The 24764-nt window shown below is 47.7% G+C and overlaps 1 protein-coding gene across 1 annotated transcript; it reads left to right on the top strand.

The window, feature by feature from the left end:
- Window positions 1–430: 430 nt before the first annotated feature.
- Mchr1 (melanin concentrating hormone receptor 1) lies at window positions 431–3937 on the top strand. The gene is made up of 2 exons (XM_004845541.4): window positions 431–688; window positions 2185–3937. Exons 1-2 carry the CDS (start codon window positions 607–609, stop codon window positions 3162–3164), a joined length of 1062 nt encoding a protein of 353 aa, XP_004845598.2. The 5' UTR covers window positions 431–606; the 3' UTR covers window positions 3165–3937.
- Window positions 3938–24764: the final 20827 nt, after the last annotated feature.

Genomic DNA, 24764 nt, shown 5'->3' with positions numbered 1-24764 from the left:
GCAAGATGTTTAGGGTCCATCAGGACAAGGGCAAGGGGCCGAGGGTGGCCTCCAGGGTGTGTGGTGGGTGTGCATGCTGCAGTGCGAGCCTCTGAGTCCCAGGCTCTGGGAACTCTCCCCTCTGTTCCCTGCCACGTGGCCCAACCTACCATACCTGGGGTTAGGAGGTCCAAAGTGAAGCAACTCCTTGCCTTTACCCTTTGCCTTTGCAGAGATCTCAAGCAAGCAAGCAGCAGCCCCCGCCGCCCAGGCGTCAGAGGCAGAAGCCTGGGGGAAGCAAGTCCCCTCCCAAATGGGCCGCTGGAGCCCAGCCCCTCGCCGCCTCTGCAGGCAGCAGCGGTGGGAGCCGGGACTGAAGAGGTTAATGTGCATCTGCCTCCGAATGTTAATGTGTCTAGGTGATGTCAGTGGGAGCCGGGAAGGAGGGAGTGCGAGAGCACTGGGCTGGGAGGCGGCGGCAGAGGTTGCCAGGCTGCCGAGGAAGACCCCCTCCAGCCTGTGGGGCGTGCTCCAGGACCAAGTGGCCAAGGGCGCTGGTGGCTGCCGCAGCCTGCGTGGGTGGACGGGAGCTCAACTCCGGGGGCGCAGGCGACCCGCTCCAGCTGCATGGACCTGCAAGCCGCGCTGCTGCCCACTGGCCCCAATGCCAGCAACATCTCCGATGGCCCAGACAACCTCACTGCCCCCGGTGAGCTGCAGGGCAGTCTTCCCACCTCTGGGCTGGGGGGTGGGGTGGGATAGGGGAGGTTTCACCCTGAGCCAAACTGCTTGGGAAACTTTATTATAGTTCTTAGGGACAAGATCTGCAGTCTGCTTTGCCTGGAAGGAAGACAGAAGGGGACAGGGGTGGGCAGGGCAGAAGGGGCAGGAGCCCAGCCTAGGACAGAGGCACAATCAGTGGTGGCAGGTGATGGTGGCCAGCAGCAAGCAGGCAGGAGAAGGCTTGCTCATGAGTTTCGAATACATTTTACAGAAAAAAAAAAAAATCCAGACTGGAAAAGCAAACAGGAGAAGCTGGCAGGGAGTAGGTGGGAGATAGCAGGAGGATCTTTCATTCAAGGATACCCTGGGCTCTTTACGCAGGGGTAAAAGTGCGCAGGGGTAAAGGGGCCGGAGACATCTTTACTGCCCCCTGGCAGAGGCTGTGGGAAGCAGAAGACTTTGCAGAGCGTGAGAGGATTAACTTTTCTGGTGAATTAAGCTTTCTGACATTTCCAGATCTGCAATGCCCTGGGATTCTAGCTTTGAAGGAAAAAGGAAGGAAGGAAAAGAGGAATGGTTTGTATGGAGAAAATGGTCAGGCTGCTGGGCGACAGTGCTGAGCTTCGGTCTGTGCTCCCCTTGGAGGGTTTGGGGATACTGAGCAAGGAAATCCCTGACAGGAAGCTGGGGCTGGGAGGGCTGCAAGCCTGACCCGAGAATAGTTGGGAAATGCCGCTACAAGACAGTCCCCCACAGAGATGCCTGGGAATCAGTACATAGCTTCCAGCCAGCAATCAGTGAAATAAAATGATCAGGGCTACAAATGGGAAAGAAAGCATATATACCACGTATATTCCACCACACACACGCACGCACACACGCACACGCACACACACGCACACACTCCCATGTCCTTCTGGCTTTTATGATGAGGTTTCCGAGCCCAGGGACCCACAGTCATTCTCAGCAGATGGCTCTGTGTTTTTTTGTTGTGTTTTTTTTTGTACTGGAAATTGAACTTAGGGCCTTCACATCAAACCACATCCCAGTCCTTTTTATTTTTATTTTGAGATAGGGTCTCCCTAAGTCACTAAGTTGCCCAGGCTGGGTTTGAACTTGCAATTCTCCTGCCTCAGCCTCCTGGAGTACTAGGATTGCAGGCATGAGCTACCCTGCCTGGCTTCAGCTGTTATTCTTAACTCTGAGTCTTTACAGTAAATGCAGGAGGCAAAGAACCAGGGCCTTTAACTAACAGGTGGCTCAGGAGAATCTGGTAGGATTCCCAGGAGAACAGTGGAGGAGGACAAGGGGACAGGATTAGCAACAGTGTGGGGAGGGAGAGAATCCCAGATGAATGGTGAAATTGCAGGGAGGATGAGAGGGAAGGGAGAGTGCCACTGCAGGCTGAGCAGGACAGCAGAATGTCAGCCCCAAGAGCAGAATCCATGTCACACAAGTAACACTTGCTCCTTCTGTCACCAGGGTCTCGCCCAGGCACAGGAAGTGTCTCCTACATCAACATCATCATGCCTTCGGTGTTCGGCACCATCTGCCTCCTGGGCATTGTGGGGAACTCCACAGTCATCTTCGCGGTCGTGAAGAAGTCCAAGCTGCATTGGTGCAGCAATGTCCCCGACATCTTCATCATCAATCTCTCCGTGGTGGACCTGCTCTTCCTCCTGGGCATGCCCTTCATGATCCATCAGCTCATGGGCAATGGGGTCTGGCACTTTGGGGAGACCATGTGCACCCTCATCACAGCCATGGACGCCAACAGTCAGTTCACCAGCACCTACATCCTCACTGCCATGGCCATTGACCGCTACCTGGCCACTGTCCACCCCATCTCTTCCACCAAGTTCCGGAAGCCTTCAGTGGCTACCCTGGTGATCTGCCTCCTGTGGGCCCTCTCCTTCATCAGCATCACCCCAGTATGGCTCTATGCCAGGCTCATCCCCTTCCCGGGGGGCACCGTGGGCTGCGGCATCCGCCTGCCCAACCCGGACACTGACCTCTATTGGTTCACCCTGTACCAGTTTTTCCTGGCCTTTGCCCTGCCCTTTGTGGTGATCACTGCTGCGTATGTGAGGATTCTGCAGCGGATGACAACTTCAGTGGCCCCCGCCTCCCAGCGCAGCATCCGGCTGCGGACAAAGCGGGTGACCCGCACGGCCATTGCCATCTGCTTGGTCTTCTTTGTGTGCTGGGCGCCCTATTACGTGCTGCAACTGACCCAGCTGTCCATCAGCCGCCCGACCCTCACTTTCGTGTACCTATACAATGCGGCCATCAGCTTGGGGTATGCCAACAGCTGCCTCAACCCCTTTGTGTACATTGTGCTCTGTGAGACCTTCCGTAAACGCCTGGTCCTGTCGGTGAAGCCTGCGGCCCAGGGGCAGCTTCGCGCCATCAGCAACGCTCCGACTGCAGATGAGGAGAGGACAGAAAGCAAAGGCACCTGACTCCTCCCATCACCTGGACATCTCCGAGTCAGGTCGCCTCAGCAAGTCATGGGGAGAGATGCTGAGAAAAACCTGGGGCTTCCAGGGGGAAGGCAGGGAGGCTGGGGTGGTAAGGGGTTGTGGCACCTGGCCATTCCACGGGGTCCATGGACAGCTGGGGAGGCTTGGAGCCAAGGTAGGGGGCTTCAGACATCAGAAATCCGCTTAGGGGAGCAGCATGAGGCCTTGGAGGAACAGAAGCTGAGGACAAAGAAAATGTTGGTTTGAAGGTCCTGCTGAGCTCTACTTTTGTTAGCTCCCAAATGTCTTTTTCCTAGGGGAAGAGGTGGGTTTGTCCGGGCCCCTGGGAGGTTGGGAAAGGTGGCATGGCCCGACTGCTCTTTCTGGTCTCTCTTCACTGTGCTAGAAGGCAGCCTTTCTCCCAAGCTGGCAGCTGAGGCCCAGTGAAGCCTGCTGTCTCCTGCCCAGTGTGCTGTGTGGTCCTGTCTGTACGGGCAATGCAGGGGTGTGCTGGGAGGCGGGGCTCTGATCCTACTGGAGTAGAAGGTGACCTGGGGTGGGTGTGAATGAGGGTCTTGAAACTCATATAAATGGGGGAAGGGACTCCTGCAGCCTTGGGGACATTTTCTTCATGGGCCAAATTGGCGCATCAGTGGCTGATACACAGTGGGCATCCACGTGTTCTGCATGTGCGGGGGGTCATTCCAGCACCTAGGGTGTTGACACTATATTTCCTCTGCAGAATCAAAGCAAATAAAAGAAAATCTCCACCCACAGGACTCTGGATGCTCTGTGTAGTTGCTTGGGCTCTGGAATGGGGGTGGGCAGCAGACAAGGGAAAGAGGGGTGCCTTGGTGGTGTGGCATTAAGACTTTGGTTCAGCCTGCATTTTAGGGAGCCTTGAGTAGGGGATCTGTTTTGCTAAACCCGCAGGGAGGATTCTGGCAACACTAATGGAATTACTGTGAATTCATTAGATTGCAGCCCTGTGGCTGGGCTGGCTCCTGGCTTTTGCACAAAAGCCTGGGCTTTAGTTTGTCATGCATCCTGATCCTTCAGATCCTGAGTCCCACCTCCATGCCCCCAGCTGAGTCATCAGTCCCAGGGTGGTTCTTGGGGCAGCCTGAGCCCAGTCTCTGCTGGCTGCAGCTGGGATCTGCCTGGCACCTTGAGCCGATTATAGCTGGAGCCACTGGGAGGCGGCCATGGCTGCTGCTTCTGGGCTGCTTCACCGAGGGGACTGGAGCCAAGTCCCCAGCACGGCACTCAATCACAGATGCTAAGGAAATAGTGGGCAAATTGTCCAGAAGCATCCTTGAAGCAGGCGCAGGAGCCCAGCCCGGTCCTCCTCACGCTGGTCGTTGTTCATGGCAGAGTTGCAGCCGAAGCTCCTTAGAAAACTTCTGGACAGCTCCTTTGGGTCCTAGAGAGCTCTTTTCATCAGATCATTAGTAGTAGTAGTTTCCAGCCCACAGGCCGTCTTCCTTCCTTGCTATGAGTAGGGTCTCTGCCACAGGGAAGCTCTAGTTCAGCCAATAAAAAAGATCCTGAAGGGAGACTTGAGGTAAATCCAAGAAGACCCAAGTCCTAACCACTAGTTTGTTACCCAAGGTTGTCCTGCAGCTAGTCTGGGGAGTGGAAGGTTTCCCCGTGGAGCTATTGCCCCCTGCCCTGCCCCCTCCACCCTTCCACCCCCTAGTCCTGCACACAGGAATTCTGGGGAGGAAAGAGGTGAGGCGGCCTCTCCCAGGGAACAAGTGACCAAGCAACTCCCAAGGTGGCAGCCGAGCATCCTGTGGGGAGGGAGCATCTGGTCCTCAGCTCTCAATTCTATGCTGAAACTTGGGCAGGTTGCCAGTGGGACCAGCTTCCTGATAATATTGGTAGAAATAGGGGACATGGTGCAGGGCTTGTGGGCAAGTCCAAGAATGAGCCTTTTTCCTTCGACCTAGGATGTGTCTTACCAGAACCAGGGCCCCAGTGAGATGCAGAGGGAAGGGCTGAAGCTGTGAAGTCCATGTAGTTGATCTCTTTGCTCCTTTTCTGTATCCAGTGCCTAACAAACTGTCTCCCGCACCCCAACAAATCCCCTCCCCAAACCCAGTGACAGCTTCATGCACTGCTGCCCAATCTTTTCCCCAGGCAATATTTCCTCTCCAACTGTGAAGAAGTGATTGTGAAACTCCTCCACAGTAGAGGAATTCCACAGCAGAGGCTAGGACTGGAGTTGGGCAGCCCAAAGCGCAAATAGATGCCTGAAGCCCTTCTGCGTGTGGAGGTTCACTTGCAAATAGCATCAGCACCTAGGAGAGTGACTGACAATGATTTTTGTTTATTTTCTGGATCATCCATTTTCATAGCAATAGAATTTATATAGTATACAGTTAAGTGGCATTAAGTGCATTCATATTCTTTTTTTTTTTTTTTTTTTTTTTGTTGCCAGGGATTAAACTCGGGTCCTTGCGCTTGCACAGCAGGTGGTGAAACCACTGAGCTAAATCCCCGGCCCGTGCATTCATATTCTTGAATGTCACAACGTTCATCTTTCCAAACCAAGACTGGGATGAAACGCTAACTCACCAGTTCCCCTCCCCAGGTAACCATCACTCTACTCCATCTCTATGATTCTAACTCCTCTAAGTGCTTTGTATAAGTGGAAACATGCAATAATTGTCTTGTGTTTTTTTTCCTTGGTACCGGGTATCAAACTTGGGTCTTTGCGCTTGCAAGGCAGGTGGTGGAACCACTGAGCTAAATCCCTGGCCCTGTCTTGTTTTCATCATTGTTGAGACAGGAACTATGTATTTCCAGCTGGCCTTGAACTTGCAACGTAGCCCATGCTGTCCTTGTACTCACCATCCTTCTGCCTCAGCCTCTCAAGCACAGGGACTACAGGCTTTCCCCACCCACACCTGGCTAATTGCTTTTTTGTAACTGGCTTATTTTGCTTAGCATAATGTCCTCCAGTTTCATTCATTTGTTGTATGTGTCAGAATTTCCTTCCTTTTGAAGGCAAACTACTATTCTATTGTACTAGTATTCCTTTTGAAGGCTAATATTCTATTGTAAGGCTAATATTCACATTGTGTTTAGCTACAACTATTGAGGGACACAGGGGCTGCTTCCATCTTTGTCTATTGTGGATGAAAACATGGATGTATAAATAATCGTTCAAGTCCCTGCTTTCCATTCCTTTGGGTGTGCAACCAGAAGCAGAATTGTTGGATCATATGGTAAATCTATGTTTAGCATTTTGAGGGCCTGCCAGACTATTTGCCATGGCAGCTTCAGTGTTTTACATTCTCACTAGCAATGTGCAAGGGTTACAATTTCTCCACATCCTCACCAACACTTTCTTTTTCTTTTTAAAAGCCATTCTAATGAGTGGAAAGCAGTCTCACTGAGGTTTTGATTTGCATTTCCTGATGATTACCGATGTGGAGCATCTTTTCATGGGCTTATTGTTCATTTGCATAGAATCTTTCGAGGATGTATATTCAAATCCTTTGGCTATGTTTTAATTGGGCCTTTCTTTTGTTACTGTTAGCAATGATATTTTGCTCAACTCAAATTAACAATAATTGGTTCTGTATGCCTTGTTACTAGGAAAGAAAAACCAACAAAATATAAAAAACTAGGCTCTTTTCCTCTGTGGTGCAAAAAAAATTGCCCTTTTCAAAAATATTGAGCATTTGGATGAAGAACTACACATGCCCTCAACTCTCTTTCTCCTCCCAGGGCTGTGATCAGCAGTTAAGTCCAAGTGATCCAATAGCTTGAGCTCAGGTGGTCCGAAAAACAAGGCAGCTGAGCAATGGCAGGCAGCCTCCCATGAGTACAGTCTCAGGTCTAACTCTCAGAGATCAATGAGAGAAGAGCTTCCCAGTTGGTCAGATATGGTGTTATGGCTTACCCCTAAAACCTCATGCACTCATAGGTGGGGCTTTTAGGAGGTGGCTGGATCATGGGTGTGTAATGCTGGGTTATGGGTGTGGTAACTGGATTAATCCACTGTTTGGTTGAGCATTGTTCTGGTTGTAAATAATGGGAAGGCCCACACTGGGTGTGGGTGGCACCAACTAATGAAATTATAGGCTGGATGGAATAAAAGGGAAAGGGAGGCTTATTGGCTCCTACCAGCCATGCTATGGACTGTTCCTCCTCTGCCATGCCCCTCTCCCATGCTACCTGCCTTGGAGTCAGCTGACTATGGACTGAAACCTCTACAAACTGTGAGCTAAAATAAACTTTCCTCCTTTAACTTGTGGGTACCGGATATTTTGTTCTAGCAATGTGGAAGTAACTAAGACACAAGACACATGGGATGGATACGCTACTTATTTGATTATCTGCAACACTGCCTCCTGGTAGAGGAAGATGAATGCTGGTGAGCATAGACTACACAGAAAGGCAACACCTTTTATGAAAAAAAAAAAAAAAAGCAATTTCTATTTTAATTTTTTTTTTTTTTTTTTGGTGCTGGAGATGGAACCTAGCTCCATGCATGCTGAATATAGTTTGGTGCCCTACCACCAAACTACATCCCTAGCTCTCTATTTTTTGTGGTCATTTTCATGCTAGGCACTGTGCTATGAGGTACACAAGCAAACAAAAACAAACAAAAAACTACAGTGCATGTTTATGTTAAAAAATTTATTACGGGGCCAGGGATTTAGCTCAGTGGCACTGCACCTGCCTTGCAAGCTCAAGGTCCTATGTTTGATCCCTGATACTAAATAAATAAATAAGTTTATTACAGTAAAAGACACATTAATATTAATCCCCCTCAAAAAACTCCCCCTCACTTTGACCACATTTATTCTATAGTTCTTGCCACTTTCTGAAGCAGTTCTGAAAGCCCTCTTTCATGTGTTGGTGGCTCCTTCTGTCCTGATTTGATTCAAAATGTTTATGCCAGTTTCTGTCAAAAACATTATGCTGTGTCCTCATTCATCTTATTCACCAGATCTGGCACTGTGTGACTTCTGGTTCTTTCCCAAAGTCAAAATGACCATGAAAAATAAATGTGAATCAATTCAGGACTTCAAGGCAGCTACAATGGTGTAACTAAAGACATGAAAGAGGATTTCCAGAACTGCTTCACAGAGTGGTATTAAAAATGGAATAAGTGTGTTCAAAGCAAAGAGAAATTTTTTTTTCCTGGTACTGGGGATCGAACTTGGGACCTTGTGCCCACAAAGCAGGTGGCAGAACCACTGAGCTAAATTCCAGGTCCTAGCAAAGAGGAATATTTTGAGAAGTGTGTCTTTTACTGTAATAAATTTTAAAAAATTAAACATCCACCACATTTTTATCACACCTCATAAATACTATATTTTTAGTAATTAATTTAATTCCCCCAATATTTTATGGCAGACAGCCTTTTATGCCCATTCTACAGATGGGTCAGTTATGACTTAGAGAGGTTGACTGACTTGCCCAAGGTCAGTGGTATTCCCAAGGTTCAGTGTGAATCTAGCGTGCTAGATTTTAGGCTCAATGCTGAGCCATCTCCCCTCAGATCATATCCATGTCCTCAAAGGTGGCACAGTCTCACCTGCCTTCCCCAAGTCTCCTCTCCTCACTGGTTATACCTGGCACCTCATACCTGCCTGCTTTCATCCCAGCCTAAAATGGCACTTTTATCTCTCCTTGATAGAGTGCTCATTTGCTTTCTGTCTTAGTCACTTTCTCATCTCTGGGACAGAATATCCAAGATACACAGCTTAAAGGAGGAGAAGTTTATTTGGCTCACAGTTTTTAGAGGATTCAGTCTATAGTTGATTGGCTCCAAGGCAAGAAGGCCATGGTGGGAGAGTCTGGCAAAGGAAAGCTGTTCACCTCATGGTTGCCAGGAAGCAGAGAGAAAGGGAGGAGCCAGGGAGGAGCCAGAGAGGAGGGTAAACCCTTCCAGGCTGTATGCTCAGTAACCTGCCTGTCATCAGGTCCCACCTCCTATCAGCAACCTACCTACAAACTCATCCATGGATTAATCCACTGATGAGTATAGCACTCCTACGATTCAATTGACTTCCAAATACATGAGGCTTTTGGAGAGACACCTCAAACCGAAACCTTAATATTTTACCCCCAGACCCCAAAAGACTCATGTCCATCTCTTTATGCAAAATGCATTCAGTCCATTTCTAAGAGCTGTCAAAGTTTTAACAGTTCCAAAATTGTTGAGAAGTCTAAGTCCAAAGTCTCCTCTGAGAACCCAAGGCAAACTCTTAGCTGTGAGCCTCTGTCAAAATCAAAAAGGAAGTTAAATACTGCCAACGTACAATGGGACAGGTTAAACATTCCCATTCCAAAAGGAGAAGTAGGATAAAAAGGAATGAGATCAAGTCAAGAGCAAAATCCATCAGGGAGAATATTAAATCCTATAATTCCATGTCAAGCATCTGGGAAAAGCTGTGGTGGGAAGTTAGACCTACCACTAAATTCTACAAGAACCTCAGGCTGAGTAAATAAAGAAAATGTGGTATTTATACACAACAGAGAATAAGTTTGGGTTATTTGTAGGAAAATAGATGTACCTTGAGTCCTTAACGCTAAGCAAAATAACTTAGGTGCAGGGAGTTTAATACGGCACAGTTTCTGTTACATGAGAGACTCAATGCATAAACAATGTAAGGTGCAAAATAAAAAACAGATGATAGGAAACAGGGAGGTAGACCACTGCAGATGGGAGGGGAATCTAAAAATGGAGGGCTGCGCAAGTGCAAAGACCGGAGTTCGACCCCTGGTACCAAAAAAAAAAAAAAAAAATAGAGGGAGAGGGGAGGGGGAGGGAAAGGGGAAATAAGCAGGACTAAGATGCGATATGTGTTTGTACCAACTCTCCATGAGGAATGTATACATTACGTGTCACAAATATGTAGTAGTAAAGTAAAATGGAACCCCCCCGCCCCCCTCCCGTCTCAATCTCCTTGAATACACTCCTAGTTTACTGTGACGCACATGTTCCCATTGCAGTGCGCTGCTCTTCCCAAATACACAATCCTTAGAGACTCTCTGATTGTTATTTAGGCTGCCGAGGCCAATTTGAGCCCTGACCCCGGGGTCTGAAGGTAAGCCAGTGCCTTCTCAAATATTTCTGTGGGTACCGGAGATTGAATCCAGAGCTTTTCCATTGAGCTACATCTCCAACCCTTTTTTAAAAAATATTTTTACTTTGAGACAGGGTCTCACTGAATTGTTAAGTTGTCTGGGTTGGCCTCAAACTTGCCATCCTCCTGCTCCAGCCCCGCATAGTGCTGGGATTATAGGCATGCACCACCATGCCCAGCTTCTGCTACAGCTTTCTACAGGTGGCTTCACCCCTGAGCAGCAGGCACTACCTCAAGCCTGAAGATGGGGGACCAGAGTGTGGGATTGGGAAAGGAGAAGGGTCAGAGGGCTCAGGCAGAAGGCTCTGGGGCTGGTGGGCAGCCATGTGATTCCCACAGTGCCTCTGGTTTGTCAAGTCACGGGAGGCCTTTCCTGCCTTCACCTCCCGGGCTGGCCAGCTGCCCTGTTTCTGAGCCATGGACACTGGACACAAGCGCTTTTCCAATTCCTTCTCTGCCCGCCTCCAAATGTCCTCTTGTCTGGGAAGCACAGAGAAACTCTGCAGTTTGATGTCGAAGGAAAATCATTCACGCCAAGGTAGACAGCCTTCTCCTCTACAATGCAGAAGACGTGTAACTGTCCCTGTGTTTCAGTCCCTCTCACTGGAGAAGGGGGGAAGAGGGGCTTGATCTCACTCTCCTCAAAAAAAAATTGTCAATGTGTGTCAACCAAAAGTATTAGTAATTTTTCTAACAAAAGTTTTGCTCACAGTTTTTGGAGTAGAAGCCAACATCTGAACCATTGATGGGGTTTTTGTCTTTGTTCTGCACAGTATAAAAAAGTTTGCAAAGCCAATTATGGTGATGCGAACCTCTAATTTCAGCATGTGGGAGGCTGAGGTGGGAGGACTGCTCCGAGTTTGAGGCCAGCCTGGTCTACATAGTCAGTTCGAGGCAAGCCTAAACTACATATAAGACCCTGTCTCAACGCCCCCACCAGAAAAACAACCAAAAAACCAAATGAACGTAAAAATGTTTATGAATTGGTTTCCAGCTTTCAAGTTTGTAGTTTTACTTAAAAATCTGGATGACAATTCTCTTGAAATACCAGATAATCTGCCTACCAGGGTCTGTCTGTCCACACGCCAACAACTTGCACAGGACACCAATGCTTACACAGATGTGCTGTCCCCAATGTGCCACAGTCCCCACTCTTGCTATTGTCCTTGGCTCAGGTGACTTCATTTGTGTAAGTCACATGGCTGCATCCCACGGTTAATTTCATCACCCTGGGCCTAGCTCATAGAGTATTTTGTGAATCATATCAATCATTTTAGATTCTATGCCAAATCCAGGGGGAACCACTTTAACTATAGGAGGGATATGATTAGATTTGCAAATTTAAATCATCACCATGGGTGACAGACAGTGACAGGAGTGGGGGTGAAAGCAGAGACCGGGTGGCTGTCAACAGAGGCTGTTCCGATGGCCATGGTCATGGTGATGGTAGGGACAAGGAGCAGAGGGGGACACCTGGGAAGCGAATTTGTAAAGTAGAAGCCACAGGCCTGGAACAAGTTGGATATGGACAGGGAGGGAGAATGAGTTGGAGGCTCCATTTACTCAAGGGGGCAAGAGAAGCAACGGCGGGGAGGAGAGGAGGGCTCCACTTGGGGCTTGTGCCTGGGCACTGCTTGAGTGTCCTGTCCATTTGCTAAGAGTGAGGCTGGAAGCACAAATTTGGGACTCAGTGGTTTCCAGATGGCTGAGATGGCTCAGTGGGGTTGCTGAATGCAGAGGCTGATAAGAAAGGGTCTCAGGCCTGAGTTCAAGAAATTCCACCATGCAAAGGATGAACAGAGGAAGGACAGCTGGCCAAGGAATCTTTTTGTTTTTGTTAGGTGCTGGACCTCACGCATGCTAGGCAAGCAAGCATTCTACCACTGAGCTATGCATCCCAGCCTGTAGGAGCAAAGGAATCTTGAAAGTGTTACTGGACCACTGAGGTGGAATCTCATGGTGAGGAAGAATGAAATCACAGACAGAGAAGGAAGGATGTAAGCAAATTTAAAAGATATAAAGCTAAGGAAGGAAAGGATAGAAAGGCAAGGAAGTGAAGCTCCCACTAGCCAGAAGGGGGTTCTGAATAGGACAGCCACAAGGGCTCTTTGTGGAGCAGTTTTTAAGGGGCTCAGAAGGGAGCTCAGTGGCTATTCTAAGCAATAGGCTCTTTACCCTATAGGAGATTACATATTTTTTAGGGTCCAATCTAGGCAGTGTTCATGCAGTGCTCATGCAGGGCCCCTGAGCCCTTGAGCCAATGCTGCCTGGTCAGGGCAGGATACCTGGCAGATGTCTTGTAAGATCTCTGGAGGATCTGACTCAGCAGACTCCATTTGGGGCTTCCTGACTCCATTTTGGGGTCACTGTCCTTATTGCCTAATAGAACCCTAATTTCTGTCTCACTGATTCCTGGTACAAAAGGAATAGTTAGAGGGGTAGAAGGAAACCCACAAAAACATGGCCTCACAGAACCAGAGTGGTACAGGGACTGGCACAGCTGGACCACAGCTTCCCAAGAGTCAGGCCAGTGGGCCATGGGAGGGCCACTTGGTTTAAGGCCCCGGTGGTCCCTGAGGACAATAGCTCATCGAGATGAGGAGCAGCTGAGCCTTGTAGGGGAAGCAAATGTTCCTCTGTTTGCCATCATTGTCACCACTCCTCATCGTTTAACACTTGGCCTAAGTCACTCTTTTACTCCTGGTCTGGCCTCTGGAAGAATTTATACTTGTAACTTGGCCCTGGAGCAGTAAGTACTATTTTGTGGCATGATTTTTGTTTTGTCAGTACTGAGGATTGAACGCAGGATGTCATGCATGCTGGGCAAGTGCTCTACCACTGAGCTACTTCCTCTGCTTTTTGTTTTACATTTTGAGACAGGGTCTCACTAAGTTGCCCGGGCCACCTTTGAACTTGTGATCTTCCTGCCTCAGCTTCCCAAGTAGCTGGTATTATAGGCATGTGCCACCATGCCTGAATGCAGTGTAATTTTAACCCTGCAGAGGTCGTGGGTCAGGTATTCCTCATTCACAATATGTAAGAAGATTTTGAATCTCTCAGCTCAGCCACAACCTCTGAAGGGTTAAAAGGGTGAGTATTCTCCCTGCTAAACACAGTAAACACTAAACACTATTTCTAACACTTCATAAATGTGATTTGTTAAACCAGTCATCTTGGCACATGTAATCCCAGCTACATGGGAGGCTGAGGCAGGAGGGTCAAAAGTTCAAGACCAGTGTGAATAACTTAGTGAAACTATGTCTCAAAATAAAATAAAAAGGGTTAGGGATGTAGCACTTGCCTAGCAGCACAAGGCCCTGTGTTCAATCCCCAGCACTGAAAAACATAAAATCAATGTTAGTCATTCATTTTTTTCCTTTCCTACCTCCCATTTACTTCTGCGAGATGCTCCAGAATCTTTTCCTTCCTTCTCTGTTGATTGAAAAGCACTTAAGAGCCCTGCCCCTGCCCTGCACTTCCTCTACCTGATTTGCCCTCCCTTCCAGCCCAATTCTCCAAGAGCCTCCTCAGACTCTCACATGAGCTCAGCCTCAAATGAATTCATTGCCTCTGGACTCCATGAAACCTCTAGGCTGTGCCCCTAGACCATGCAGCGTGCTCTATCATGTGACCTGGATGTTTTCTCTCTTTTCATTGCCCTGTCTCTCCTAGCTTCGGACTGAAACTGGTAGTCAGGGGCTGCATTCCTTCCTATCCAGGCAGCTTTCATGCCTTACCGTGAACATAATCGATTCTCAGTTTGGAGATGCTGATTGCCAACGTGATGGCCCCTGAAGAGGACACCTACTACTTTGTCTGCTAAGTCATCTTCCCTGTCTGGGAACTGTCCCCAGCCTCCCCACTCCATCCTCCTGGTGACAAGGAAGGCTTCGGCTCTCTACTGTGGACATCCTGCAGGCACTCCCGAGCTCCTGCAAGAGCACATAGTGTCTCACCAAATTCTTGGAAGGGAGCAGCGAGTACAGCAAACATGACTGAGCATATCCCAGGGGCCAAAGTGCTGTAGAAACGTTTCGTCTAAGCTCATCAAATGCCACATTCCCTACAAGCTGAATAATATTACCCTCACACCCTTACAGAGTGGGAGGCCACAGTGACCTCCTGTTTGCTTTGCTTCTCCTGGGTGAAACCCACGCTTCTCACTCTCAAATCTCTCTATTCTTCCCTCACCATTGACTTCCCCACTTTAACCCATTCCTGGCCACTCCCACAGAGCAGGCTCCCAGTTAGGTGGCTGGGACATCCCAGCGCACAGTGCCAGCATCCTGGGTGTCTTCTGCGTCCTGACACACAGGAAGCGACAGGTGGCAAAGCAGAGCAAGGGCACTAATGTGTGCACTTCTTCTTCTGTGTGTGAAACCACCTTTCCCATCCAGGGCACCCCACGAGATGGCCTATGCAATCCTAATTACTTTCTGAAGGCCTCATCTCCAACTCCCATCTGTAACATGGATTTGGGGAGTGGGCCCCATCCTGGGCCTGAGCACAGGTAGAAGGGGAAATAGATCCCCCAGGGCCAGATGCATTGCCACAATGATCTGCTCCCATGCTAGCTCAGAGCACCACGGGGGAGGGCTTTACACACATACACTGCTCCTGTGCAGTACGGACACTGTGGGATCGAGGGGCACAGCAGAAAGGACAAAAGCAGGGCCTGTCGCAGAAGTGCGGACATTGGAGCCCTCGCACATCATTCGTGGAAACATAAAATAGTTCCGCTGTTCCTGTGTTTCAAGGGATTACAGATGAGGGGTAGGAATAATGAAGGAGGCAGGCCAAGAAAGAGGGGGCCTATTTGTGTCTTTTCTTGGAACTGCAGCATTCTCCCAGAACTCAAGTGCCAGCTTTTTTTATTCCTTTTACGGTCTGGTGTTTCCTGTCGCCCTGAAGGGGAAGGAGAGAGGCCAGGCAAGTGTAGGGCGAGGTAACCTGTATTCCAGCTCCAGACAAAACAGTTCTCCAGCGATCCACGAGTCTACATGCAGACCTGAGTAGATGCTGACACAGAGGTTAGGGCAGCTCAGGGGACAGACACAATACAAAGACAGAAACACCGAGCTTCTTTATCCATCCCTGTCACCCACTGGATGTCCACAGGCCCCAGGGAAGAGTCAGTGTTTTCAGTACAAGCGGCTTTCAAGTGCCTGAAAAGTAACCTAGGCAACCGTTATCATCTTAACCCACTGGACAGAGATGTCATCTTTAGCAAGCTAGTGGGAGACCAGTAATGCATCATCCAGCTGCATGACCTCCAAAATTAGTGATTCTTAAGTCCACTAAAGCAATAAAGCTGGAAGGCTTATTTAGGTTTTTCTCTAGTATCTCAGCCATTGTGGAAATGGCCTGGAAATTCTTCAAAATGTTTACCATCTAGTGCCACAATTCCAGTCCTAGGTATATACCTAAGAGAACTGGAAACATATTCACACAAAAACTTGTACAGAACTTTTTCATAAACCCACCCTAATTCCATCAACTAATTGGTAGATATATAACACGTAGTAAATCCATACAATGGAATATTACTCAGCCATAAAAAGAATACAGTATTGGGCTGGGGATTTAGCTCAGTGGTTCCTTCTCCTGCCTTGCAAGTGCAAGGTCCTGAGCACAAGGTCCTGAGTTCGATCCCTGGTACCAAAAAAACAAAAACAAAAAACAGCACTGATACATCCTAAATCATGAATGAATCTCCAAAATAAGCAGAGTGAAAGCAGCCAATCACAAAAGACACATATTGTACGATTCCATCTATATAAAATGTCCAGAACAGGCAAATCCATACTGACATCAGGCAGATTAGTGGTTTCCAGGGGCTGAGAGGAAGGAGAGATGGGAAAGGTCTGCTAACAGGGACAGATGTTCTTTTGGGAGTGATATAAAAATTCTGGAATTAGGTAGTGGCAATGGTTCCACAACTTTGTGAATGGACTAAAAACCACTGAACTAAACACATTAAAATGGTGACTTAGCTGGCCATGGTGATGAATGCTTGTGATCCCAGCTACTCAGGAGGCTGAGGCAAGAGCATCACAAGTTTGAAGCCAGACTGAGCCACTTAGACCCTGTCTCAAAATAAAATAAAAAAAGAGCTAAGGTGTAGCTCAGTGGTAGCGTGCTTGCCTAGTGTGTGTGAGGTCCTGGGTTTAATTCTCAGTATGGCCAACAAGAGTACAAAAAGGTAACTTTTATGATGTGTGGATTGTATCTCCTCTTTTCTGAAGAAAAAAAGTGGCCAAGTATGCAAAACTGAGGAAGACAGAGACTATGAGGAAGGAGAGGGCAGGGCAAGGAATAAGAATAATGGTGAATAGTCAAGTTGGGCTATCCATCAGCCATGAGGGTCATTATTTCACAGAAATAACCCTACGTAACCCAAGACAGGGTCTCATTATGTGGTTCAGTCTAGACTTGAACTCACTATGTAGCCCAGGCTGGCCTTGATTCTCTTGCTTCAGCCTCCCAAGGGCTGGGATTACAGGTTTGTGACACCATGCCTGGCTTTGAAAAAGGATTTTGAAGGGTAGACTGGACCTTGACAAGCAGAGACAGAGAAGAATGACTTTCTGGCAAGTGGAAATAACTTGAGAAGTGATTATGGGTGACTCCCCCCGAACCCCGCCACAACATGCATGTCCGCTTCTTCCTCACTGCCAGAAGCCCTGGGTGAAGGACCATGATTAGGCCAAGACTATCAGGACAAGCAGTTTCCAGCTTTCCCAGCCTCCCTTGCAGCTAAGGGTCTGCTTTGAGGAATTCTGGGAAGATTTGCTTTCTTCATAAAAGGAAACCAATGAGGTTAATACCACCTAGGGTGTTTCTCTTTTCTTCCTGCCTGAATGCAGACCCACCCTCTGGAGCTGCAGACACATGTAGGGACCATGAGACTACAAACTGACCTGCTAAGGTTGCTGGGGCAAGAAGACAAAGATGGTCCCCTACGGCACCACTAATTTGCTAAGCAAACACCATCTTCCAGGATTCTTGTTCTGTAATAAAGATAAATTCCCTCTTTCCCCCAAAATAAGACCTAGCTGGAAAATAATCACTCTTGAAAACTAGAGATCAAAAATGCCAGCCCCAGTCACTTGCCATCTCTATTCTCTTGCTTGGTGGCTACTCTGTAAGGCTGCTAAGGCAAGACTAAGTTAATTGGGGCTGGTAATTTTCTCTAGTTTTCAAGGCTCATTATTTTCAAGCTAGGTCTTATTTTCAGTGAAACAAGGTCCCTATTGGCTTAAGCAACTTTTCTGTTAATTGCAGGCCAAGGACAACCCTAAGTGATGGAGGATTAAGTGATACAGAATTAATAAGTACACTAATTCGTTTGGCTGGAATACAATAAATATGTTCCTGTTCCTTCTTTTTTTTTCATTAAATTTATTGGTACATTTTAGGTATACCATACAGTTACATTCATCATTGGGAATTTGTACCTGTACATGATATATCTTGGTTCTTGTTTTTTTCCCCCTTCCCCTGACCTCCCTTCAACCCCATCACTCCTTCCTATTTACAAAGACTTTGTGTCCATTTTTTCCTTTTCTCATATTTTTTCCTTTCCCTTCTTTCCTTTCCCCTACTCCTCCCACTTCCTCTTCCCCTTTAGACCTTTTCTTCCTGTTTCACAGTATCAATTATACATTTTGATTCTTATTTACACTTTCAGTTTCTCACACCAGAGAAACTATTCAGTATTTACACATGTGTGTCCTATTTATTTCACTTAAGAATATGGTCTCGATGTGTACCCATTTAGCTATAAATGTCTCTAGTTTCTCATTCTTTATGGCTGAGTAGTACTCCATTTTATTTTCTAAAAAAACACATCTTCTTTATCCAGTCTCCAGTTGATGGGCAATTGGGCTGTTTCCAAGCTTTAGCTATTACAAACTGTGCCACTATCCTGTCCCTCCTTTAATTATTCCATAAGATGAACTCTTAGAAGAGGCATTACATCTAATGACATGGTCTGGTGGACATTCAGTTTTGTCATCCTACATTCCATTACCCCTTCCTGACAATGTCCTGAGCTTCCAACCTGTGGGATAGGAAGGACTGATCCCCTCTCCAGCTTCAGAGATGAGCCTCATTGGCTTTTTATCAACCACTGCATCCCATCTTGGGCCATTTGTCATAGCCTGGGGGAAGGAAAGTCTTTTCCTGCCTGGCACTCCTGGAGGACCATCTCTTTTCCCCTAGGCCTGACTTGGAAAGCATACAGCTCCATGGGCTGCCAGTAGTCACCCTGGGGTTGCTAGGGCAAAGCCTTCCTACAAGTGGAATTGGCTAAGAAGAGTCAGAGTTGGAAAACAGAGTGAGAATCAGGTACCATTGCTTGGGGCAAGGCAAGGTTTGCTCAATTGAAGCTGGAGCTACTCTTAAACTGTTTTACTGTAGTAACCAATTGTCTCTATTTTTTTTTTCTTTTTTTGGTACTGGGGATTGAATCAGGGTCTTTGCATTGAGCCACCCCGCCCCCCTTTTTGAGACAGAGTTTCACTAAGTTTCCCAGATTGGGCTTGAACTTGCAATCCTTTTACCTCAGCCTCCCAGAAGGTTGGGATTACAGACATGTGCCACCATCCCCAGCTCCCTTTATTTTAAAAGCCGTTTGAGATGAGTTTTCTGTTGTGTGGAAACTAGGTTATTATGGCTTGGATCTAGATGTTCCCCCAGAGCCTCATGAGGTCATAGGTGAGGCTTCAGGAGCTGGGTGGATCTAGGATATGGATGCTGGGATTAAGGGTGTGTGTGGTACTGAATTAGTCCACTGATTAGAATTAGCATATTCCTAAGTGTGGATAAGGGAAACCTCACCCCGAGTGTGGGTGGCACCAATCAATCAGCTTATAAAAAAGGGATAGAATATAAAGGTAGAATGGGAAGGCAGGATTGCTGCTGCTGCCTACTGCTTGCTGACTTCTGCCTGCCATGCTATTGAACTGTTTCTCCTCTGTGAAGCCCCCCTGCCATGCTACCCTTGGAGCCAGCTGACCATAAGCTGAAACCTCTACAAACTGTGAGCCAAAATAAACCTTTTCTCCTTTAACTTGTGGGTGTTGGGTATTTTGTCTGAGCAATTAAGACTAGGAAACCCTGAGAATCAAGGTATGAACACTGTAATGATTAAGCTGGTGTGTTCATTACAGAATGAAATGTGTCCCCAAAATTCCACATGTTGAAGCCCTAACTCAGTATGATGGGATTTAGAGACAGCTTTTGGGAGGTGAGCAGGTTTAGATGAGGTCACAGCAGTGTGGCCCTCATGAGAAGAGACACCGGGTAATGCTCCTTCTGTCTCTTTCCACCCACACACCCCGAGGACACAGTGAGGAGGTAGCCATCTGCAAGCTAGGAAGGGAAAGCTCGAGGGACTGAGTCACTGGCTCCTTGATCTTGGACCTCCTGGCCTCCAGAATGGTGAGAAGTAAGTGTGTAGTTTAAGCTGCCCAGTATTTTGTTGGTCCAAGCTAAGACAACTGGTGAGAGCTTTATTTGATTATAAATGATAGAAATCCAACTCCAACCAATTTGAGGCGGGGGGAAGAAAAGATAAGTATTGACAAAGCACAGGGCCAGATCTGGCTCTCAGTCATGACTGGATCCAAGGCACACAGCCTGCCATCAGGACAAACTCTCCTCCTCCCCTCATGCCCTCTCTCTCCCCATCGTGTGGTTCAGCTTTTCTGTGTTGGTTTCCTTTGTGGGATGTTCTCCCACAGGTTGCAGAGACTGCACCAGCAGGGAGTGAACTTGCACTGTCCTTAGAAGCAGCAGCTCCAGGAATGAGCCAGGAATGAGTTCCTTCTGGCTGATCTTATGTGTCACGCCCATTCCCACTTCCGCCCAGCTCAGGAACCCAGGAAATGGGCCACTCCTATTGGTTGGTATGGATCACAGGTTCTCCCTAGTGGGGCCATTCCATTGACTGCTCCACTGTGTATGTGACGGTGGTGTGTGTGCATTGTGTATGTGGGGTGTGATGTGTAGAATGTGGGATGTGTGTATATATGTGTGGTGTGCATGATGGATGGTCTATGTCTTATGTATGTGATCAGTAGTGTGGTTTGTGTGTGTAATGTGTGTGAGAGAGATGAATGGTGTATACGTGGTGTGATGTGTATATGTGTGTGATGTGTGGTATATGTAGTGCATATGTGATATGTGGTGTGTGTTGTGGTGTGATGTGTATGTGTGGTATGTGGTATGGGTGTGGTTTGTATATGATCTGTGGGACGTGTAATGTGTGTGATGTGTGGTGTGGTGTGTGAGGTCTGGGTAGCAGCTCAGTGCAAAGGCCTGGCATTCAATCCTCAGTATGACTAAAATAAAATAATTAAATTAAATTAAAAAGAAATATCATCTGAAGGAATTAAAGAACTTTAAATGCCATAGCACCTTTTTAGGTAAAGTGCTCCCAAAGGTCATGCACTTGCCTCAGCCCCAGCTCAGCCTCCACCTCCTCAATTCCCTCAAGTCCCTCTCTACCTTTCTAACCCCTCGAGCAGGATTTCCACCTGTCCACACCACCTCTGCCATCCAGTCTTCACCATCTCCCTCCCACCCTCTGCCTGCACTAACTCTCTGGACTGGACTCCCTGTCTGGGGCTGGAGGGTCACTCAGAGGTAGAGCACTTGCCTTCCACCCCCAGCTCTGCAAAACAACAAAAAAGTAAATAAATTCAATTTCCCTGTCTCTGTTCAGAGCATTCTGTCCCTTGTTCTTTCATCCCTCAAGAGAAAAACAAGCTATTTTCTTCTTCACGCCCACACAACACTTCCCTCCTGACATCAAGGGGGGCGGTCCACACACGCCAACCAGTTCTCCAGTTCTCTGAGGACACTGCCTAGTTGTCCCACGAGTTTAACTCAGTTCTGACACTTCTGTCCAGAGTTAAGGTCAACTCCAAAGGTAATGGACTCTGTCCCACACAGCGGCCCCCATTCCTACAAGGGATGGGTCCCCAGGTCACTACAAGTTCTGTTCAAGTTGGCTACAGATCGGAGGGCCCCACAGCCCTCTCTTTATGTTCAATGATTTGCTAGAATCATTTGTGGAATCCAGGAAAAATTTACTTGCTAAATTTACTTACAAAGGACATTCATTCATTCATTTACTTATTTATTTTAACAGTGCTGGGGATCAAACCCGGGACCTCACACATGCTGTCACACCCAGAAACTGTCAAAACTCCTTTAGGATTTTATGGGGCTTCATTCGTAGGCACGATTGGTAAGATCATTGGCCACTGGTGGTCAGCTCAACCCTTGGGCTGAGAGTTCTAAGTCACTAATCACAAGGTTGGTTTCCCTGGCAACCAGCCCCCCAGTCTTAGAGCTCTTCAAAGCCCCAGCACTAACACAAACTCAGGTGAGCATCTTTAACTGTCTTTAACTGTCTGGAGCTATTGCAGGAACTGAGAATAAAACTAAACATTACAGGGCTGGGGAGGTAGCTCAGTGGCACCATCCCTGCCTGGCAAACCCAAGGTCCTGAGTTTGATCCCTGGTACCCAGAATAAAACAAACAAACAAACAAAAATTAAATATTACAACAGGAGATGTTCCTTTTGCTCTTATCATTTAGCAAATTACAAAGGTTTTAGGAGCTCTGACCAGGAGCCTTAAATTATTTCACACATACATTCCTTCTACCTGATTTCTGGACTTGGGGCCCAGGATGGTCACTAACTTGCTGTGTGAACTTAGACCTTCTCTGAGCTTTTTAAAAACTATAAAATGGGAGTAAGAACACAAACCTTGTAGGAATGTTGTGAGAAGTGAAATATATGTAGATAAAGAGGCCTATGACAGATGCCTACAAAAAAAACTCTCTCTCTCTCCCTCTCCCTCTCTCTCTCTCTCCTAAACACTCCTGATCCCAGATCACTGTAGCAGCATTCCATGTGGTCCCCAGCTTTTCAGTCTCCTTCTTCAATCCAATCTATCCCAACCACCAAGACCCAGAAAAATCTTAAAATACTCTGTTCCTTTTGTCTTTTGTCTGCCCACATCAGATCCCTTTCTTATTGGCATCAGATTAAGCCAAAGACCCATTCCAGCTCTGCAATCTGCACTCTGTGGCTTCTTACACCCTGGATGATGCACACCGTTGTATCTTTGTGGATAAATTCAGACTGTGTTAAACTACCAGGTTTGTGGTGCTCTGTGATAGCAGCCCTAGGAAACACACAGGGTGCCTTGGATTTAGAAAGGAAGAGGTCGTTGTTGATTTTGGCAGGTTCTCAAGGATGGCAGGAGCAGTTTTTCCAGGAAGCTTGACTACTGGGGGTTGGGGGCAGAGAGCTACGGCAGGAACTAGAGGACTTGTTTTAAGGGAAAAGGGGTGTGGCTCAGAGATAGAGCACTTGGTTAGAGTGGAGGAAAACCATGGGTTCTATTCCCAGCACTGCAAAAAAGAAAAGCCTCTTCATTTCCTTCCTTCCTTCCTTCCTCCCTCTCTCTTTCTCCCTCTTTCTCTTTCTCAGAATTGAACCCAGGGCCTTCTCACTGAGCTCTATCCCCAACACTTTCGTTGTTGTTTTGTTAATTTGCCAGATTGCTCAGGTTGGGCTCAAATTTGAGATTCTCTTGCCTCAGCCTCCCAAAGTGCTGGGGTTACAGATGTGCACTCCTACGCCTTGACCCCCAAAAAAGTCTTTTTTAAAAAACCTCACAAATGAGGCTGAGGATTTAGCTCAGTGGTTCCACCGGCTGCCCTGCAAGCGCAAGGACCCAAGTTCGATCCCCAGTACCAAACAAAAACAAAAACAAAAAACCCATAAAATAAAAAACCTCACAAATGAAACAAGAGTTCTTATGACATTAGGGTTGAAAGGACAGGATTTAGAGTTTTACAGACACTCAGGGCTGGAAGAAGCCTTAACCACTGCCCCGTCAGACACACATGGACTGGGGACATCTGGTGAATGTCCTTTGTGTACTTTCTGATCCTAGTTTGTACTTCTTTTGTGTCTCTCACACACACACACACACACACACACACACACACACTCCTTGTCTTTTGCCAGAGACATCTGATTGCTTGGAGAGAAGAAGGAAGTCCATGCTCATCTGTGAACATACAAAAAAATATTCCTTGGTGTAAAGCAAGGTAATAGCTTAGGAAGCCAGTCAGTCTTTCCCAAAGACAGAACAGAATTTCCTGAGAATTTGAGTGAGATGGGCCAGAGATGTAGCTCAGTGGTGCCTTGCCTGCCTGGCAAGCACAAGGTCCTGAGTTCGATCCCTGGTACCAAAAAAACCTGATAAATAAAAAAGAATTTAAGCGCCTGCTAACACCAAGAGCGAGACTTGTGGACTGGGTTACTGAGTCTCTCTCTGTGTGCCCAGAGTGGGAGGAAAGCCAGATATGGATAGGGAGGTGGCTTCAGGGTGACCCCGAGGGGCAGAAGCAGAGGACACAGGAAGTGCCACATGTACATATTAAGTGTGTGGGGGAGCTGAGGAAGGGGTGCATCACTAGAGGTGAGGGGACGGCCGAAAGCCCTCTTTCCTCGCTGACTGTACATGAGCCCATGTGGGGCAAGACACTGTCTAGCAAGAAGAGGAGCAGGGGGCAAGGGGGTGGGGAAATGGCCTGGCTCCCTGTGCTGCAGGGCATCCCGAAATCCCGCTGGGGTCTGACAAGGCAGTTTGGAGGTACTGAAGGACCTAGACGGCCCCAGAGACTCAGGGCAAGAAAAAGAGATTAGAATCTTTGGGGCCTGGGGCCTGGGACTGAGTTGTAAGCACTCACTGAACAGAGTGTCAAAGGCCCATCAAAGGCCCACAGGTGACCACTCAAGGAGAGTGGCTGCAGGAAGAAGAGGAAATTTAAAAACTGAGCTGGGTGTGGTGGTGCATGCCTGTAATCCCACTACTTGGGAAGCAGAGAGAGGAGGATCTCAAGATTGAGGTCAGCCTGGGCAATTTAGTGTGACCTCATCTCCAAAAACAAGACAAACTCAAAACAAGCAAAACTCCCTCAAACCGACCCCCACCCCCAAAATGAACAAGTGGGCTGGGGATTTAGCTCAGTGGTTCTGCTGCCTGTCTCAAAAGCGCAAGGTCCTGAGTTCGATCCCTGGTACCAAAAACAAAAAAATCAAGCCTTTGCCGTACAGACACTGTCATCCAGAAGGGCCTATTTAACTGGAATATGCTGCAGTACCATGAACTGGCAAGTGAGGGAATCTTCCCACTTCCCCCATCAGGTGGGGGCTTATCACCTCTCTTACGGGGAGTAAGGAAGCCACACCTGCCCCCGACATTTCCTTGTTTACTGATGCTACATGTGCCTCTGCCACCCAGGCAGTGCTGCTGAGCCCGGAAAGCAGACAGCAGCCTTCCTATGGGCTGGCTGGGCACGGTGCAGGTGGAGGAGGGTACTCATGGGGTCTGGGTAGGGACAGTAACTGCGGGAAGACAAATTAAGAATCAAAGCCATCCTTTCCCCCCAGAG

The sequence above is a fragment of the Heterocephalus glaber genome, unplaced genomic scaffold (genome assembly GCF_053883595.1).
Source record: "Heterocephalus glaber isolate CG9 unplaced genomic scaffold, H.glaber_assembly_v1.0 deba00001444, whole genome shotgun sequence".
Taxonomy (NCBI): domain Eukaryota; kingdom Metazoa; phylum Chordata; class Mammalia; order Rodentia; family Bathyergidae; genus Heterocephalus; species Heterocephalus glaber.
The sequence above is the reverse complement of the archived record's forward strand: the minus strand, read 5'-3'. Positions and strand labels throughout refer to the sequence as shown.

What these genes read in the sequence shown, in the direction of transcription:
- Mchr1 (XM_004845541.4), top strand. Translation starts at nt 607, where the DNA reads ATGGACCTGCAAGCCGCGCTGCTGCCCACTGGCCCCAATGCCAGCAAC. An exon ending in AGACAACCTCACTGCCCCCG is followed by an intron (nt 689 to 2,184) that starts GTGAGCTGCAGG and finishes TTCTGTCACCAG; the next exon opens with GGTCTCGCCCAGGCACAGGA.